At 36.7% G+C, this 16462-nt stretch overlaps 1 protein-coding gene across 1 annotated transcript in view; it reads left to right on the forward strand.

The window, feature by feature from the left end:
* The window catches only part of FMN2 (formin 2), a 357233-nt gene extending 342163 nt beyond the window's left edge, over positions 1-15070 (forward strand). The window contains exons 17-18 of the mRNA XM_060192033.1: positions 11562-11643; positions 13583-15070. Of these exons, the coding sequence (XP_060048016.1) occupies positions 11562-11643; positions 13583-13609 (109 nt within the window). The 3' untranslated portion in view covers positions 13610-15070. The remainder of the gene's footprint in view (positions 1-11561; positions 11644-13582) is intronic.
* Positions 15071-16462: the final 1392 nt, after the last annotated feature.

Here is a 16462-nt window from a genome sequence, read left to right on the forward strand (position 1 = left end):
CTTGAATAGTGACTCATAGTATTCAGTATACAAGTCTTTCACTTCTTTGGTCAGTTTTACTCCTAGGTATTTTATTGATTTTGCAGAAACAATAAATGGAAGTGATTTCTGGATGTCTTCTTCTTCAGATTTAGTGTTTACATAAAGAAATGCCACTGATTTTTGTACATTGATTTTGTAGCCTGACACCTTGCTATATTGCCTAACAACTTCCATTAGTTTTCTGCTGGATTCTTTAGGTTTTTCTATGTATACTATCATATCATCTACAAATAGTGAGAGTTTGACTTCTTCCCTTCCAGTCTGTGTTCCTTTGATTCCTTTCTCTTGCCTGATTGCTATGGCAAGAACTTCCAACTCTATGTTGAAGAGTAATGGTGACAGTGGACAGCCCTGTGTAGTCCCCGATCTGAGGGGGAATGCTTTGAGTATGATGTTGGCTGTAGGTTTGCTATATATGGATTCCACTATCTTGAGGAATTTCCCATATTTACCCATTTTTTATAGGGTTTTGAGCATGAATGGGTGTTGGATTTTGTCAAAGGCTTTCTCTGCATCTATTGAGATAGTTATGTGGTTTTTGGCTTTGTTTTTATTGATGTGGTGAATGACATTGATTGACTTACATATGTTGAACCAGCCTTGCATTCCTGGGATAAATCCCACTTGGTCGTGATGAACAATCTTTTTGATATGTTGCTGTATCCGGTTGGCCAAGATCTTGTTTACTATTTTGGCATCTATGTTCATCAGAGATATTGGTCTGTAGTTTTCCTTTTCTGTTGTGTCTCTATCTGCTTTTGGTATCAGGGTGATGTTGGCTTCATAGAAGGTGGAAGGGAGTGTTCCTGTTTCTTCAATCTTATGGAAAAGCTTTAGAAGTATGCATACTGTTTCCTGAAGGTTTTGTAGAATTCGTTTGTGAAGCCATCTGGTTCAGGACTTTTGTTGTTGGGGAGATTCTTAATAACAGTTTCGATTTCTTTGTCTGTGATTGGTGCATTTAGGTTTTGTAGTTCTTCTTGGTTCAATTTTGGTAGTTCTTGGTTCAATTTTGGTAGGGCATATGCTTCTAGGAATTGTTCCATTTCTCCATATTTTCTAGCTTGGTGGTGTATAGTTCTTCATAGAAGTCTCGCATGATTTTCTGGATTTCTGTGGTGTCAGTTGTGATATCTCCTCCATCGTTTACAATTCTATTAATTTGAGTCTTCTCCCTTTTTTGTTTAGTGAGTCTGGCTAGGGGTTTTTCAATTTTGTTTAATTTTTCAAAGAACCAACATTTGGCTTCATTGATCTTCTGTATGGTTCTCTTATTTTCGATGTTGTTTATTTCTGCTCTAACTTTAGTGATTTCTGTCCTTCTAGTTGCTTTAGGGTTCCTTTGTTCCTCTTCCTCTAAGTCCTTGAGGTGTGCAGTAAGGTCGTTTATTTGAGCTTTTTCTTATTGTTTCATATGTGATTGTATGGCTATGAGTTTCCCTCTCAATACTGCTTTAGCTGTGTCCCAAATATTTTGATAGGTTGTGTCTTCATTTTCATTTGTTTCCAGGAACATTTGAATTTCTTGCTTGAGTGAGTCTCTGACCCAGTTGTTGTTAAGGAGTATGTTGTTTAGTTTCCAAATTATGTGACTTTTAATAGTTTTATGTTTGTTGTTAAATGTTAGTTTTACTCCACTGTAATCTGAGAAGATACTTGGGATGATTTCAATGCTCTTGAATTTATTGATGCTGTTTTTGTGGCCTAACATGTGATCTATCCTTGAGTATGTGTTGTGTGGATTTGAGAAGAATGTGTATTTCAGTTTTTTGGGGTGAAGGGCTCTGAAGATGTCCAGGAGGTCTAGTCTGACCATCTCTTCATTTAATTCTCTTGTTTCTTTGTTGATTCTCTGCTTTGTTGATCTTTCTAAGTGTGAGAGTGGGGTATTAAAGTCTCCCACTATTATTGTATTACTATTGATGTATTTTTGAAGTTCTTTCAGTAGGTTCTTGATGTATTTAGATGGTCCTTCATTGGGTGCGTAGATATTAATAATTGTTAAGTCTTCTTGGCTGATTGATCCTCTAATCATTATGTAATGTCCTTGCCTATCTTTTATTACTTTATTTAATTTAAAATCTATTGTGTCAGAGATGAGAATGGCTGTTTCAGCTTTTTTTTTTTTTTTGTGGTCCATTAGTTTGTATGATAGTTTTCCATCCTTTCATTTTAAGTCTGTGTTTATCTTGTTGTGTCAGATGGGATTCTTGCAAGCAACATATGGTTTGGTTGTGTTTTCTGATCCATCCTCCCACTCTGTGCCTTTTGATAGGTGAGTTTAAGCTATTGACATTTATTGATATTATGGATCTAATGTATTGTAGTGCCATTGTTCAATGAATTTTTATTTGCTCTGATATATGGCAAGTATTATAGTGAAGTTCTTGTTTATAAGAGGTCTTTTAGAACCTCTTTCAGGGACGGTTTGGTGATGGTTGCTTCCTTTATCTGTTTTTTGTCTAAGAAAGTTTTGATCCCTCCATCTAGTTTGAATGAAAGTCTAGCAGGATATATTACCCTTGGTTGAAACCCTTTTTCATTCAGGGCTCCATAGATACCTTACTATTCTCTTCTGGCTTTTAGAGTTTGAGTGGAGGAGTCTGCTGATAGTCTTAAGGGTTTTCCCCTGTATGTGACTTTTTGTTTTTCCTCTTGCAGGCTTTGTGATCCTTTCTTTATCCTTACTTCTTCCAATTGTGACTATGATGTGTCTTGGTGTCTTCAGGTCTGGGTTGATTCTGTTTGAAACTCTCTGGGCCTCTTGAATCTTAATGTCCTTTCTGTTATTCAGGGCTGGGAAGTTTTCTTTTATACTTTCCTCTAGATTGTTTCCTTACTCTTCCTCTCTTTCTTCCTCTGGCAGGCCAATTATATGAATGTTACTTCTTTTGAGATCATCCTATATGTCTCTGTTGTTATTTTCAGTGTCTCTCAATCTCTTTTTGAGCTCTTTCACCTCTTTCTTAGTTTTCTCTAACTCATCCTCTGTCTGACTAATTCTGTTTTCTGCTTCTGTTAGTCTGCTTTACCTTGCCTCAGCTTCTTTCTTCATTATAGCTATATCAGCTTTCAGTTCTCTAATTGCCTCAAGATAATCAGTATTTTCCTTTGAGGTCTCATCTGTTGTTTCCCTAATACTGCCATTCCTTTCCTCCAAAGTTGTTTTCATTTATGTGATTAATAAGTTTATTATTGCTTGCATACTTTTCTTATCTATGGTTACTTCTGGCTGATTTGTAGTTTCTTCTGGGCTCTTGTCTTCATTCATTGTAGTATCAGTTTTATTTGCTCTTGATCTACCCATTTTTTTATTAATATGTTTCTTATTTTTATGTTCTGTTGTTCCTCAGTTGTTGTGTTTTCAGTACAAGCAACACTGTACTAAATACCTTTATGACAAATGCAATCACCAACCTCAGGAATTACAATAGCAACTGAAGCAAGGATTAAAGCAGTTTAATCACTACCAGTTTGCCAAACAGTGTCTCCAGTCAGTTAAAAAATAGCAACCAAGTCCAAGTGAAGAAGAAAGAGGAAGAAAAAAATGGATAGCAAGAATAGACAATTATGCAAATCTACTATCCACTGTATATTCTAGGGGTAGCAAGAGAAGAAAGGGAAGTAGAGCAGAGATACACACATAGAGAGTCCACTCTGAGTCAGATTCTTCCCCAAAATTATTCACAAACGAGTATAAGTGAATTCAGAAAGCCGATGAAGGAGGAAGGAAGAAAGGAAGACAAGGGAAAAAAAGGAAGAAAAATGAGAGAGAAAAGAAAAAAAAGATAAGAAAAAGAACTTAATAAAGGAGCAGTGAAAGGAAAGTTAATTAATTAATTATTTTTTATTTTATTTTTAATTAGCTAGGAGGAGGGAGAAGGTGAGAGTGGGTAGAGGATGTAGGAGTAGTGAAATAAGTTCCTCTCACAATGGATAAGATGTCCACTTCCCTAGCATTAGAAAATACATTAAGAGTTAATTCTGGTCAACCTAAAGGAGGGGGTGAAAGAGATATACCTATATATAATATTAATAATAAAATAGAGCAGGGTAAAAAACCCTGTCCCAGATTGCCTCAAGCTGCCTGAGCAGAGGCAGCTGATTGTTAAGAAAATAAAACAAAACAAAACAAAAAAAAAACACCTCAGGACAGTCTTTCCCTTTTGTAGATCCAATTGATCATTTAGAGAGAAAGAGGGCCAAGGGTTTCAGAAAGAAATAGACTTGGAATGGAACCCCTGTTGAGCTAGGAATCTTGGTAAAGAAAGAAGCTCAGCAGGGAAGCCTGCTAGGAGTAGCTTTCTGGCACCTAGGGTCTGTTATGGGGGAGAGGGCAGGGGTGCGCTTTGGGAATAATAAAAAAAATTTTCCTTTCTTTTTCCTCTATATTCTAACCCAAACTGGGCTATATTAATTCCCTTGGTGTCACAGCTAGGACCCCGAATTCACTGTCCTACTGAAGGCAAAAAATCGTACAGTTTCCAGCAGCTGTTGTCAGAACTCAGACCAGAAGCTACTTCTCAGTCCGCCATCTTGGCTCTGCCCCCCTATTTTTTATTTATAAAAAGGAAACATTGACAAAGCCATAGGATAAGAGGGGTACAACTCCACAACTCAACACAGTTCCCACCACCAGAACTCCGTATCCCATCCCCTCCCCTGATAGCTTTCCTATTCTTTAACCCTCTAGGAATATGGACCCAGGGTCATTACGGGATGCAGAAGGTGGAAGGTATGGCTTCTGTAATTGCTTCCCCGCTGAACATGGGCATTGACAGGTCAATCCATACTCCCACCCTGCCTCTCTCTTTCCCTAGTGGGGTGGGGCTCTGGAAAAGCAGAGCTCCGGGACACATTGGTGGTGTGGTCTGTCCAGGGAAGTCTGTTGGGCATCTTGCTAGCATCTGGAACCTGGTGACTGAAAAGAGAGTTAGCATACAAAGCCAAACAAATTGTTGATCAATCATAAACCTAAAGGCTGGAATAGTGCAGATGAAGAGTTGGGGTGTACTCCATTTTGTAGATAGCTAGGAGGCATATTTTAGTTATATTCCAAAGGTCCTGTGGCTATACTAGTTACTGTAGTTTTTAATTTACTTATTTACCTATTTATAAAATGGAAGTATTTACAATACCATAGGATAAGAGGGGTACAATTCCATAAAATTCCCACCACCAGAACTCCATATCCAATCCCCTCCCTTTGATCCATACTCCCAGTCTATCTCTCTCCTTCCCAAGTGGGTAGGGATCTGGAGAGGGGGGCTCCAGGACACCTTGGTGGGGTCGTCTGCCCAGGGAAGTCAGGTTAGCATCATGATAGCATCTGGAATATGGTGGCTGAAAAAGAGTTAACATAAAGCAGAACAAATTTTTGACTAATCATGAACCTAAAGGCTGGAATATTGCAGATGAAGATTTGGTGTCTCCGTTTTGGAAAAAGCTAGTAGGTCTATTTTAGGTATATCCCAAGGGACCCATGACCCTACTAGTTTTTGCTTGAGCTTGACATCTAATATGCAGGTGGCCTAAGTTATTGTCTGGGGAGTTGGTGTCATAATTGGGAAAAAAAAAAAAAGACTAGAAAGCTGAATCAGGGAAGAGAGTAGTATGGGGTAAGTATATAAATATTGTTAACAATAAACCCTGAGATGAACATTATTTTCCTACACTGACTAAAAAATTGTAGACAGCATTGAATGCGGAGTGAGGTAGGAGGGGATGATGATGGTCCATCTACCTTTAGTTATTTACTGGGTATAAACATGCCGCTGAAAATCTCCACCAATAAAGCCTAGCTGGGGAATCCAAGCAGGGAGATTCCCATATTGACAGCTGACTTGCTGCAGCCTGGTTTCTTCTTCACTGTTCCTCGTATTTCTAAAATCTCACCCCCAGGGACACAGTCTTTTATCTTCCTACGTATGAGGAAACTGTTATATTGTCAGAGTTCTGCTGAAATTTGTATTTGAAATGAGTAAGGGCTGGTGATGGTGTACCGAGTTAACTGCACATGTTACATGTGCATGAACCCAGACTCAATCTGCAGTAGGAAAGCTTTATGAGTGGTGAAGCAATGCTCCAGGTGTCACTCTGCCTCTCTGTCTTCTCTTCCCTCTTAGTGTATCTCTATCTCTCTTCAATAAATAAAGATAATTAAAAAGAAGAAATGAGTAACATTTACTAGGAAGCTTAGGTGAGGTGAGACTCACACATCACAGAAGTGGAGCAAGTTTTTGTAACTTCAATTTTTTTTCACTTCTTTTTCTTTTTTGGTAAAGCTGTGATCTTGTACATGTGCAGTTTCCCTATTTTCAGCTGCTTTTTATTTAGCTATAAAAAGGGAGAGAGATCCCATCATCATCTCCTATGTGGTGCTAAATCTCAGACCTAACCATGTGAGCTCTCTCTCTAGCCTTAGTTTGGGGCTTTCGATACCCATATTTACCTTATGAAATAAGAGTAGTGAGGAGATAGGACTTTCTTGGGACTCAGGACAGTTGTCTAGGCTGAACCTCCTACTGGAGATGCTACCTGGGCTCCAGATGCTGTTTCTCAAATTGTTGCTCCCAGGCACTAGAACTACATTAGAATCTCTTGGGTATTTCTTATAAATGAATCCCAGAGGAACTAAGCAGAATATAGAAGAGTGGACCTTAAAAATTATAATAAATTCTCCATGAATCATCTGTTCCTGAATTTCAGTAGTAACTGCTCAAGATCCTGGTCCTCATCTTTCAAACTCCCCAAATCACATATTTATGCAAATCTAGCAGTGTTTAGGTCATGATGAATAATTTTCACCTCAGTCATACGTATTAAAAAACTGAAAGTTAAGTCAGTGTGAATTCTGGCTTATAATAGTGTTGATTAGAGGTAAGTATTTGCCATTCTTACCAACTCCTGCTTGGTGTCTGAATAAATTATTCTGTATATAGTATTTTTCTTCCTTTCCTTTTCTTTTTTTATTAACTTTATTTATTGGATAGAGACAGCCAAAAATCAACAGGGTAGGGGAGATAGAGCGGGAGAGAGAAAGAGAGACACCTGCAGCCCTGCTTCACCACTTGCAAAGCTTTCCATTTGCAGGTGGAGACCGGGGGCTCGAACCCGGGTCCTTGTGCACTGTAACATGTGTGCTCAACCAGGTGCACCACCACCCAGTCCCTTCATTTCCTTTTCTAGGAGAAGTATGAAAAATTAAAATTTATCTTTGAAATAAGGCTCAGCTTCTAACCTACTCCAAAGAAACTTCCTTAATTCCTGTCTACCAGCCCCAGGGCCCTTCTCCTCTGGGACTTAGATAGGCTTACATGCCTAGGTAGTTGTGTGCAGTGTACAATGTAATTTACGTGTAAATGTACATACCTGAGACTGTTACCTGACCTAGAGATACAGTTCTGTATATGTCTGTCAAATGAATGGAAAGATTGCCTGACAGTTCCTTTTATTTTTACACATTTGACTTTTTAAAACTTTATTATTTGTTCTATTTGATAGAATGGGGAGAAATTGAGAGGTAAAAGAGAGAGAGAGAGCTGTAGCACTACTTTACTACTTGTGAAGCTACTTCCTTTACAAGTGCAGACCAGGTTAGTGAAACTAGGTCCTTGCTCTCAACTATTCCGCCACTGCCCAGCTCCTCATGATAGTTCCTTGAACAACATTCTTTTTAGTTTCTGACCTCTCCACTATAATGCTCAGCTTGCTATTGTATAAAATTAAGTATGTTTGTGTTAGATTGGGATTCCTGTGATCCTTACAAAAATGTGTTTTAAGAACAAAATAAATGAGCAAGAAAATTAAAATACTTTGGTGATCTAAATAATTATTAATTGCTTTTTTTCTGCTCTGAAATGCTTTAGAGAACTCCAAGTGAATTTAAGAAGGGATCTACTGGACTTTGGCTAAGTGTGTAAAAAAAAAAAAAAGCGAAGAAGTTTCCTTAATTCTGTGTCCAAATACTTTAACTTAAATTTATTGGAAGCTATTTCAGAGGAAGATGGTGACCTTGAAATCCTTGTTTTTTTATACAGAAAATGTTTTTGTCTTCAAATGTTTGGAAGAAGGATTAAAGACAATTTATTGTTAGAGTAGAAAGTATTAGAAGTGGTCAGCAATGAAATGTCTTCAAAATTGTCATCATTTTCTGATATTACTAACAACATCAACCCAGCAGGCACTTTATGTCCAGAAGAAATCATTCCTATTTGTCATGCTTTAATGTAAACTATAACATCAGTCTTGTAGCTGCTGAACTATATTATTAGTTTTGGTTTATTGTCCAAAAACAGGGATTTGTTAGTTGTGTAACAAATGATTTCTGTCCTTAGATCTTTTACCAGTAAGTTCAAGAAATACAGTTAATTTATTTTACCAGGTTTCATGATCTATATTAAAAATATTTAATTAATACAACTTGTGTTGTTTTTTATTATTATTTTTTTATTTAAGAAAGGATTAATTAACAAAACCATAAGGTAGGAGGGGTACAACTCCACACAATTCCCACCACCCAATCTCCATAACCCACCCCCTCCCCTGATGGCTTTCCCATTCTCTATCCCTCTGGGAGCATGGACCCAGGGTCATTGAGGGTTGCAGAAGGTAGAAGGTCTGGCTTCTGTAATTGCTTCCCCGCTGAACATGGGCGTTGACTGGTCGGTCCATACTCCCAGTCTGCCTCTCTCTTTCCCTAGTAGGGTGTGTCTCTGGGGAAGCTGAGCTCCAGGACACCTTGGTGGGGTCTTCAATCCAGGGAAGCCTGGCCAGCATCCTGGTAGCATCTGGAACCTGGTGACTGAAAAGAGAGTTAACATACGAGGCCAAACAAATTGTTGAGCAATCATGGGCCCAAAGCTTGGAATAATGGAGAGGAAGTATTAGGGAGGTACTCACTGCAAACTCTATTGTACTTCTGCTTTCAGGTATATATTTTGCAGTAGTTTATGGATACGTGTGAACATAAGCTCTCCCTCACAGAAACTGGTGTATATCTAGGTTATGGGACTTTGTTAGAAAGTGAACCACCTGAGATGAAATTAGAGTGTACTATAAAAGGAAAGGTCTCACCCGAGTAATGAAGCTGAAGGGTTGTCATTCCACACGTGAAGTCTCTGGACACAGTCTGAGGTGAAGCATATTGAGGTGGCAATCGTTGCGTTGGTTAGGTTGTGATCGGCGGATGCAATATTATTTGGTATGGATTGGGAGAGGCATACGGGAAAGTGGGCCCTATCCAAGGGTTCCAGGACTGGGGAAAGTAGGGGCTCTATAGTGGAGATGTGAGGTTCCTGCTGTCTTAGGGTTCAAAAAGACAATCGATAGTTAATGTTATCATCACATTATTTGGTAATTGGGTTAACTTTGAAAAGTCCTTTTGTTATGGTTTGCTGTACAGTATCCAGTATCTTGTGTATAGCTGTGCTATTGGATGCTTCTAATCTACTTGGTCTAGGCTTTTGAGAGAGTCCGCATATCAAATACACAGCTTATATATTAAAAAGATTCAGTTTGTGTTTTGAAAAACTTTGAGACATACAATTGATTTTCCCCCTCTCATATTAATTAACATATTAATTAATACTGATTTATATGTCTACATTTTGCTAGGCGTGTACATAAACACCATTCCCACCACCAAAAGACTGTGACCCATCCCTCCCACCCACTCTCAAGTTAATACAACTTGTGTTGTTTTTTATTTCTCCAGAAACAATCTACTTTTAATTACCAAGGTGATAACATAATAAGATGTAGTTTGACCTGATAAATTAATTTCTTTCCTTTACTACTCTTTTTTTTCTTTTTTTTAATATTTATTTTATTTATTTATTCCTTTTTGTTGCCCTTGTTGTTTTATTGTTGTTGGATAGGACAGAGAGAAATGGAGAGAGGAGGAGAAGACAGAGAGGAGGAGAAAAAGATAGACACCTGCAGACCTGCTTCACCACCTGTGAAGCGACTCCCCTGCAGGTGGGGAGCCGGGGTTCGAACTGGGATCCTTATTGCCGGTCCTTGTGCTTTGCGCCACCTGCGCTTAACCCGCTGCGCTACAGCCCGACTCCCCCTTTACTACTCTTATTTATTAATTGGATTATAGTTTATAGTAATATTTGCATAATTAAAATATTGTGTTGAACTTCAGGTATTTTTTTAATTTATAAAGAACTTCAAAATACTCAAATACCAGCATATTACTCAGTATTAAATAGCAAAGCAGAGTTTATCTCTAAATAGCACCTTTATCTCTCACAAATACAGTTCTATTTTCCTAGGGTGTGTTTAAAAATAAATTCTAATAGTGTTAAAATATTATTTCTGGGAGCAGGGCGGTGGTGTACCAGGTTAAGTGAATATAGTACTAAGTGCAAGGACCTACTCAAGGATCTGGGTTCAAGCCTCCAGCTCTCTACCTGCAGCAGGAAGCTTCACAAGCAGTAAAGCAGGTGTCTATCTTTCTCTCTCCCTATCTCCACCTCCCTCTCAATTTCTCTCTGTTCTATCCAAGGCCTCTAGGAGTAGAGAATTTGTAGTGCCAGCACTAAGCCCCAGAGATAACTCTGGAGGAAAACAATTTATTTACTATTTCTTATTGTTCACTTTCTACTTTAATTACATATTCAGTTCCCTTATGTGATGCTTATTTCTTGTTAGTGTGTATGTGTGTGTTGTTGTTGTTGTTGTTATTTGTTTGTTTCTTTGTTTTTTACAAGAGCATTGCTCAATTCTGATTTATGGTAGTGGGGTAGTGGGTTGGTGGGGGAGTGGGGAGGGATGGAGCCTGGGGCTTTCTCTTGCAAACCATTCTGCTGTCTACTCCCTGATACTCATTTCTTTAGTAACTGTCCTGATACTCATTTCAAGGGAGTTTCATGCATGGGCAAGACATAATCTTTTTTTTCAAATTTCAATATTTGGAATAATTTTCCATAAGCTTAAAAGTTCTTATGACACTGTATTATTATTTAATGCTTCTAATCTATACGGTAGAACTACTCCTATTTATGTCTTAGAGCCAGTCTTAGTAACTGCATCTGAAAGTGAAGAGATTCTCTTTACTTTTTTGTATATAACACCCTTTTAATACAAGATTAATTGTATATATAAAATGTTGATTTTGGCATAATGTTCCATTTGACATTTTTAATTCTGATTTAAGAACTCCTAGATTACTTAGCCTCTACAAACAGCACTGTTTGTATCATCTTCAGGGCTTCACTGCTTCATGTTGACTTTCTCAAATATTTCTTTTATATTTATGAAAGAGGGAAACTGTAGTACCAACACTTCTTCCAGTGAAACAGATTCTGAACTGTACACATAGCTAAGAATGTGCACTGTCCGTATAAGCTTTTATCCATTTCTACTTTATGATTTTAAGTTGTGCCAGATAATACTCCTGTGTATATTTTTTCAGCAGTTCAAATAATTACTAAGTTGATGCTTGTTCATCTACCATAAAGTGAACTACAGTGATCTCTTTGATTAAATATATGTAATTTTTCTCCATTTAGAGTAAAGGAAGCTGAAGAAGTATGTAAACAGAAGAAGGGAAAATCACTATATAAAATTAAACCAAGACATGACTCTGGAATTGTAAGTTTTTAATATTTATGACTTAATTTGTGATTTACTTTGGTTTTTAAACACTGTCTACACAATAAATATAATTCTTAGGGTATTACAATTAGTTTTCTCTTAAGATAGAATAATGAACTTCTAAAAGAATCTCTTTTTCCTTATGCCTTTTGTCAGCTCCAGAAGGTTACAGGAATCCAAATACTCAGAATTTAGAACGAGAATAAAGCATAAATCTAAGAATAATTAAAATGGGGGGGCAGGCAGTAGATAGCATGCATTATAGTATGAAGCACAGGGACCTGCACAAGGATCCTGGCTTCTCACCTGCAGGGTGATGAAACAGGTTTGCAGGTGTCTATCTTTCCTTCTCCCTCTAAGTCCCCCTCCTCTCTCAATTACTCTCTGTCTTATCCCAAAAAATGGAAAAAAATGGCCTCCAGGATCAGTAGATTTATAGTGCTGGCTGAGCCTCAGCAACAACCCTGGAGGCAAAAAGAAAAAAAATTAAAAATAATAATTAAAGCAAACCTCTTTAAAAGTTTTTAAATTTGATTTAGTATTTATTTAAAATATTATCAGATTACAACTCACCACAAAGGCCACCAAAGTTCCCATGTTTCTTTCCTCCAAGAATCACCATAGTTTAAAATTAATTCAAATGAATCTTGGAAAGACATTTATATATGAGGATATGTGTTGATGGGATCTACAAAGTCAATCGATTTTGTTCATTACACTCAGTCACTGTACAGGACTGCATTTGAACAGAGTGTCTATTATAATGGATTAGCATTTGGGATCTAGAGTGTAATGGGAAATACCAGGTGTGGTATTGTCCTTTGCTTAGATCAGTCCTGATTTATTGCCATGAATGGCTCTGCAGGATTGATTGCTTAACAACTGTCCTCCAATAGCCTGAATTCAATAAGCTAAATCAAAGTTGCTCCACTTCTTCCTTTAAAATAAAATGCCAATGGTACATCTTGGAAAAGAATGAGTTGGTTAAAATGGTGAGTTTTTCTTGAGATACTGTCAGTGTTTTGAGTGCTTTGAAGAACTGTTATTTGCGATCACAACATAAGCAAATAATTTTGTCTTAAATCAAAAGTTGGGCCAAGGAGATAGCTAGGTTTGAACTTCTTCACCACGTACAAGTGCTTACAGTATTGAGGAAAATTTCACTACACTGGTATCTCTATCTGAAATTATAAGATAAAGGGAAAAGAAAGCACTTTGAACTAAATATAAATTAATGTAAATTAAAAATAAAACATTAAAATAACCCAGATTGGCCTATTATTAAGTATTCCTCTATAGAAAAGTGTTGAAAATGTACTTGGTCCTTTCAGTTTATCTGTATCAAAATTGAATTATATCTTTGTTATAATTTTTCTATATTTTGTGGTTTTAATGATTAAACTGAATTCTCAAAGTTACTGAATGAGGGTGGGTAATTACCTTAGGGTATTGGAAGAATAAAAAGACCTAACTTACATCAACCATGAAATGAAGCAACAGTTTTTTTGTTCATATTTATGTATTTATGTGTATAATTAAGAATGAGAATGGTAAGTTCATACTCTCTTAAATTGATTAGAAGCTATATTTCTAAAAGTGTTTTTGCCTCAGGAATGTTTTGTGTCTAGATGAAAATTCTAAAAGATAGTTTCTACTCATATCTTTTAGAGAGTTGTATATTTACTTTCATGAGAAAGGGACCAGAGTGCCACTTAGCCCTGGTTTATAGTGGTGCTAGGGTTTAATTTTGTTACCTCGGGCATGTAAGTACTATACTCAAACACACTGAAATATCTCCACAGCCATATTAACTCATGGATTTTTTAACCTTTATCCTGGAGAATTTGATCTAAATAAAAATAATGTTTTTTTCTAAACCCCATCCATTTTTACATTGCTTCTAATAGTAACTGTTCTTTCATGTATTTCCTGTCAGAAAGCAAAAATAAGCATGAAAACCTGAAGAATTAAAGGCAGAATGAAAGGTGTCATTGCAACAACTTCCACACAATTCAGCTGACCTGAAGGAGGGGAGAAAACTACATCATTTGATGATTTTTCTTCTTGACTCTTGTGTAATCTTTGTGTTTTCTAGGCAGTTCACTGATTGTCAACCTTTACTGTACATTCATATAAAAATACAAAACACAGTAGCCCAGTGGAGAATTTGACATGTTTTCTTTTTGTAAAAGTTTATGGTACTATACTGATAGACCAACACAGCATGTATAAGAGGCAGTATCTGCATTAATTCTGAACATGCTAGGCATTAATCTTAACAATTACTTTTGTTAGAATATTCCTTGTCACTGCAAAAGACTTTTCTTTCTACTGACAACCAATACTCTACACCACTGCAGTTAGCTATTGGGGTGAATTGTTATTTGTCCTGAGTTGTTTATATAAATTTCACATCTATGCATACATTTTCTATTTTCAAATTTAAGGATCATTTTACATCAGAACCTATGCTTTCCCAGCTCTTGGTTAGCATATTATCTCATTTTTTCCCTTTTTTTGTTCAAACCAGATAATGAATAGAAAAGAATATATATATATATGTAAAAAGAAAGCCTTTCCCTATGAATCACTTAATATTGGCAAAGGTCAGAATTGGTAGTTTAATGAGGACTATTGTCAGGGTGTATCCTTTGAGATCCTTCAAAAAGATAATCTATAGGAAAGGTACAAACTGAAAGTGTGTTCATATTTTTGGCCTTGTCTTTCAGAAAGAAAATATGGCTCAATGTTTTTTTAAGAAACTTAATAAAAGACACTTTTAAGATCAGCAAATATGGCAGAATGTTGACCCTAAATATGTTATATTTTGGATGTATTGGCATCTACCTAGAACCTGTTCATTCAACATATTTGCCTGAATATTTTGACAAAATTTGGGCTGTCTTAATGTGCTGTGGTGGGTGATTAAAATATGGAAAATGTATATTTTTGTTATCTGAAGGATTCTAGGAAAGAATTTTATTTTACTTTGAATGGGGAACAGTAAACCTCCCACTCTTCCTAAGAGTACTTCAAATCAGTTAATGATACATTGTGATGACTTTGTCTAACAGTAACATTTTAAACTCTTTTCATGATATTTCTTAGGGATAAGAGAGAGAATTTATTGCAAACCCATTATCAAAGCAACTTAAAAAACAACATTTTGAATTATAACTGCATTTATATTTATGTAAAGTATAGTTTCTTTTTAGTTGAACGTTAAAGTATATAGAAACAGGAATTTTTGTTGTTTTAGAGTCTTCCTGTCCCTGTAATCCTTCCAAAGTGTATATTACTATTCTTCATTGAAAAAATAGGGCATTTAACAAAGATCGCTATGTGCAATACTATATTTAGTGTTTCTATTTCAATTTTTTCTAGGATGTTAATTTATATGAAAATTAAATGAGTAATAAAATAATTGTGTGCCTGTTTTTTTTTATTTATTTCCAATTCTACCCATTGTATATATGTGGGGGTTGGGGCCAGTCTACATTTGAGGATCATGGTTTTCATTTCTGATTTCAGCCTTAGTAGATGTTAGTCATCAAGTATCTGATGTCTTTCTTTCTGCAACTGGAGCCTCACACATGGAAGATTTACCACTTTGGCCACTTTTTCATTCAGACAGAGATGAATAGAAAGAAAAAACAAAACCTAAAAAGTTCTCTCTCTTGCCATAGCAATTCCCATGTGAGGCTGTCTCTCCCACCTGAGGCAAGTATGGCAATGCAGACACCCTAGTGCATGAGCTATATAACCTTCCCTGATGAATGTTTCTTCTTAAAGATAAAATAAGTGGGAGTTGGGCAGTAGCGCAGTGGGTTAAGCACACGTGGTGCAAAGCGCAAGAACCAGGTGGTAGGATTCTGGTTCCAGCCCCCGGCTCCCCACCTGCAGGGGAGTCGCTTCACAGGCGGTGAAGCAGGTCTATAGGTGTCTTTCTCTCGCCCTCTCTGTCTTCCCCTCCTCTCTCCATTTCTCTCTGTCCTAACAACCACAGCATCAATAACTACAACAATAAAAATGCAGCAAGAGGAAATAAATATTTTTAAAAAGATAAAATCAAATTTTGAAGTTTTAAGGGCTAAAGTATTTCTCACCTATGAATACCAATTTATTAGTATTTGAGAAATCTGAAAGAGGTTAGATGCAAAAGCCAGAGCTGAGCAGTGCTCGGGTTAAAAAAAAAGGAAGAAAAAGAGCAGCAATTGCCCTTTTATTATCTGTTGTAATGTACTACACAGAAAGTTCAATGAAATAAATATTGAGAGATGAGTAGAATTATGTTAAGTAAAGGAGGATAAGAGAGATCTTCAAATGTATGCACTGAGAACATCATTTCTTTGAGGTGTTACAACTAAACGTAGAGACAGTTCATAAAGGAAAGAGCATGGCAAGAGATGTTTACTGGTTAGTTATAAAGGGTGAGTTCAGCTAGTCTGCCGTTACTATACTAGTATAAACTTTTATTCCCTGATATAGCATAGTCATTGGGTGGGAATGACTGGTTGGGAGGGATTTCCTTAAGCTCAGATAAGTCACTGATACAGGGCTTTGTGTTTATCTTTACCTTCAATCTGCTTTTCAGATGAATCACTTCTCTGTGTAGATTTTTTGTGTGTGTGCCAGGTATATATAGGTTTGTTTTCTACTTGCTCTTGTCCAAACTGTGCTACAGTTCAGATAATGTTTTCCTGACAGCAAGAAACAGGAGACCTGTCTCATGACCATTTTGGATCCTCCATTGAATGGATATATGTAGTATTTTTTTCATACATACAAAACCTAAGAGTGTGGACTTTAAAAAAAA

This window comes from Erinaceus europaeus, chromosome 6 (genome assembly GCF_950295315.1).
Source record: "Erinaceus europaeus chromosome 6, mEriEur2.1, whole genome shotgun sequence".
Taxonomy (NCBI): Eukaryota; Metazoa; Chordata; class Mammalia; order Eulipotyphla; family Erinaceidae; genus Erinaceus; species Erinaceus europaeus.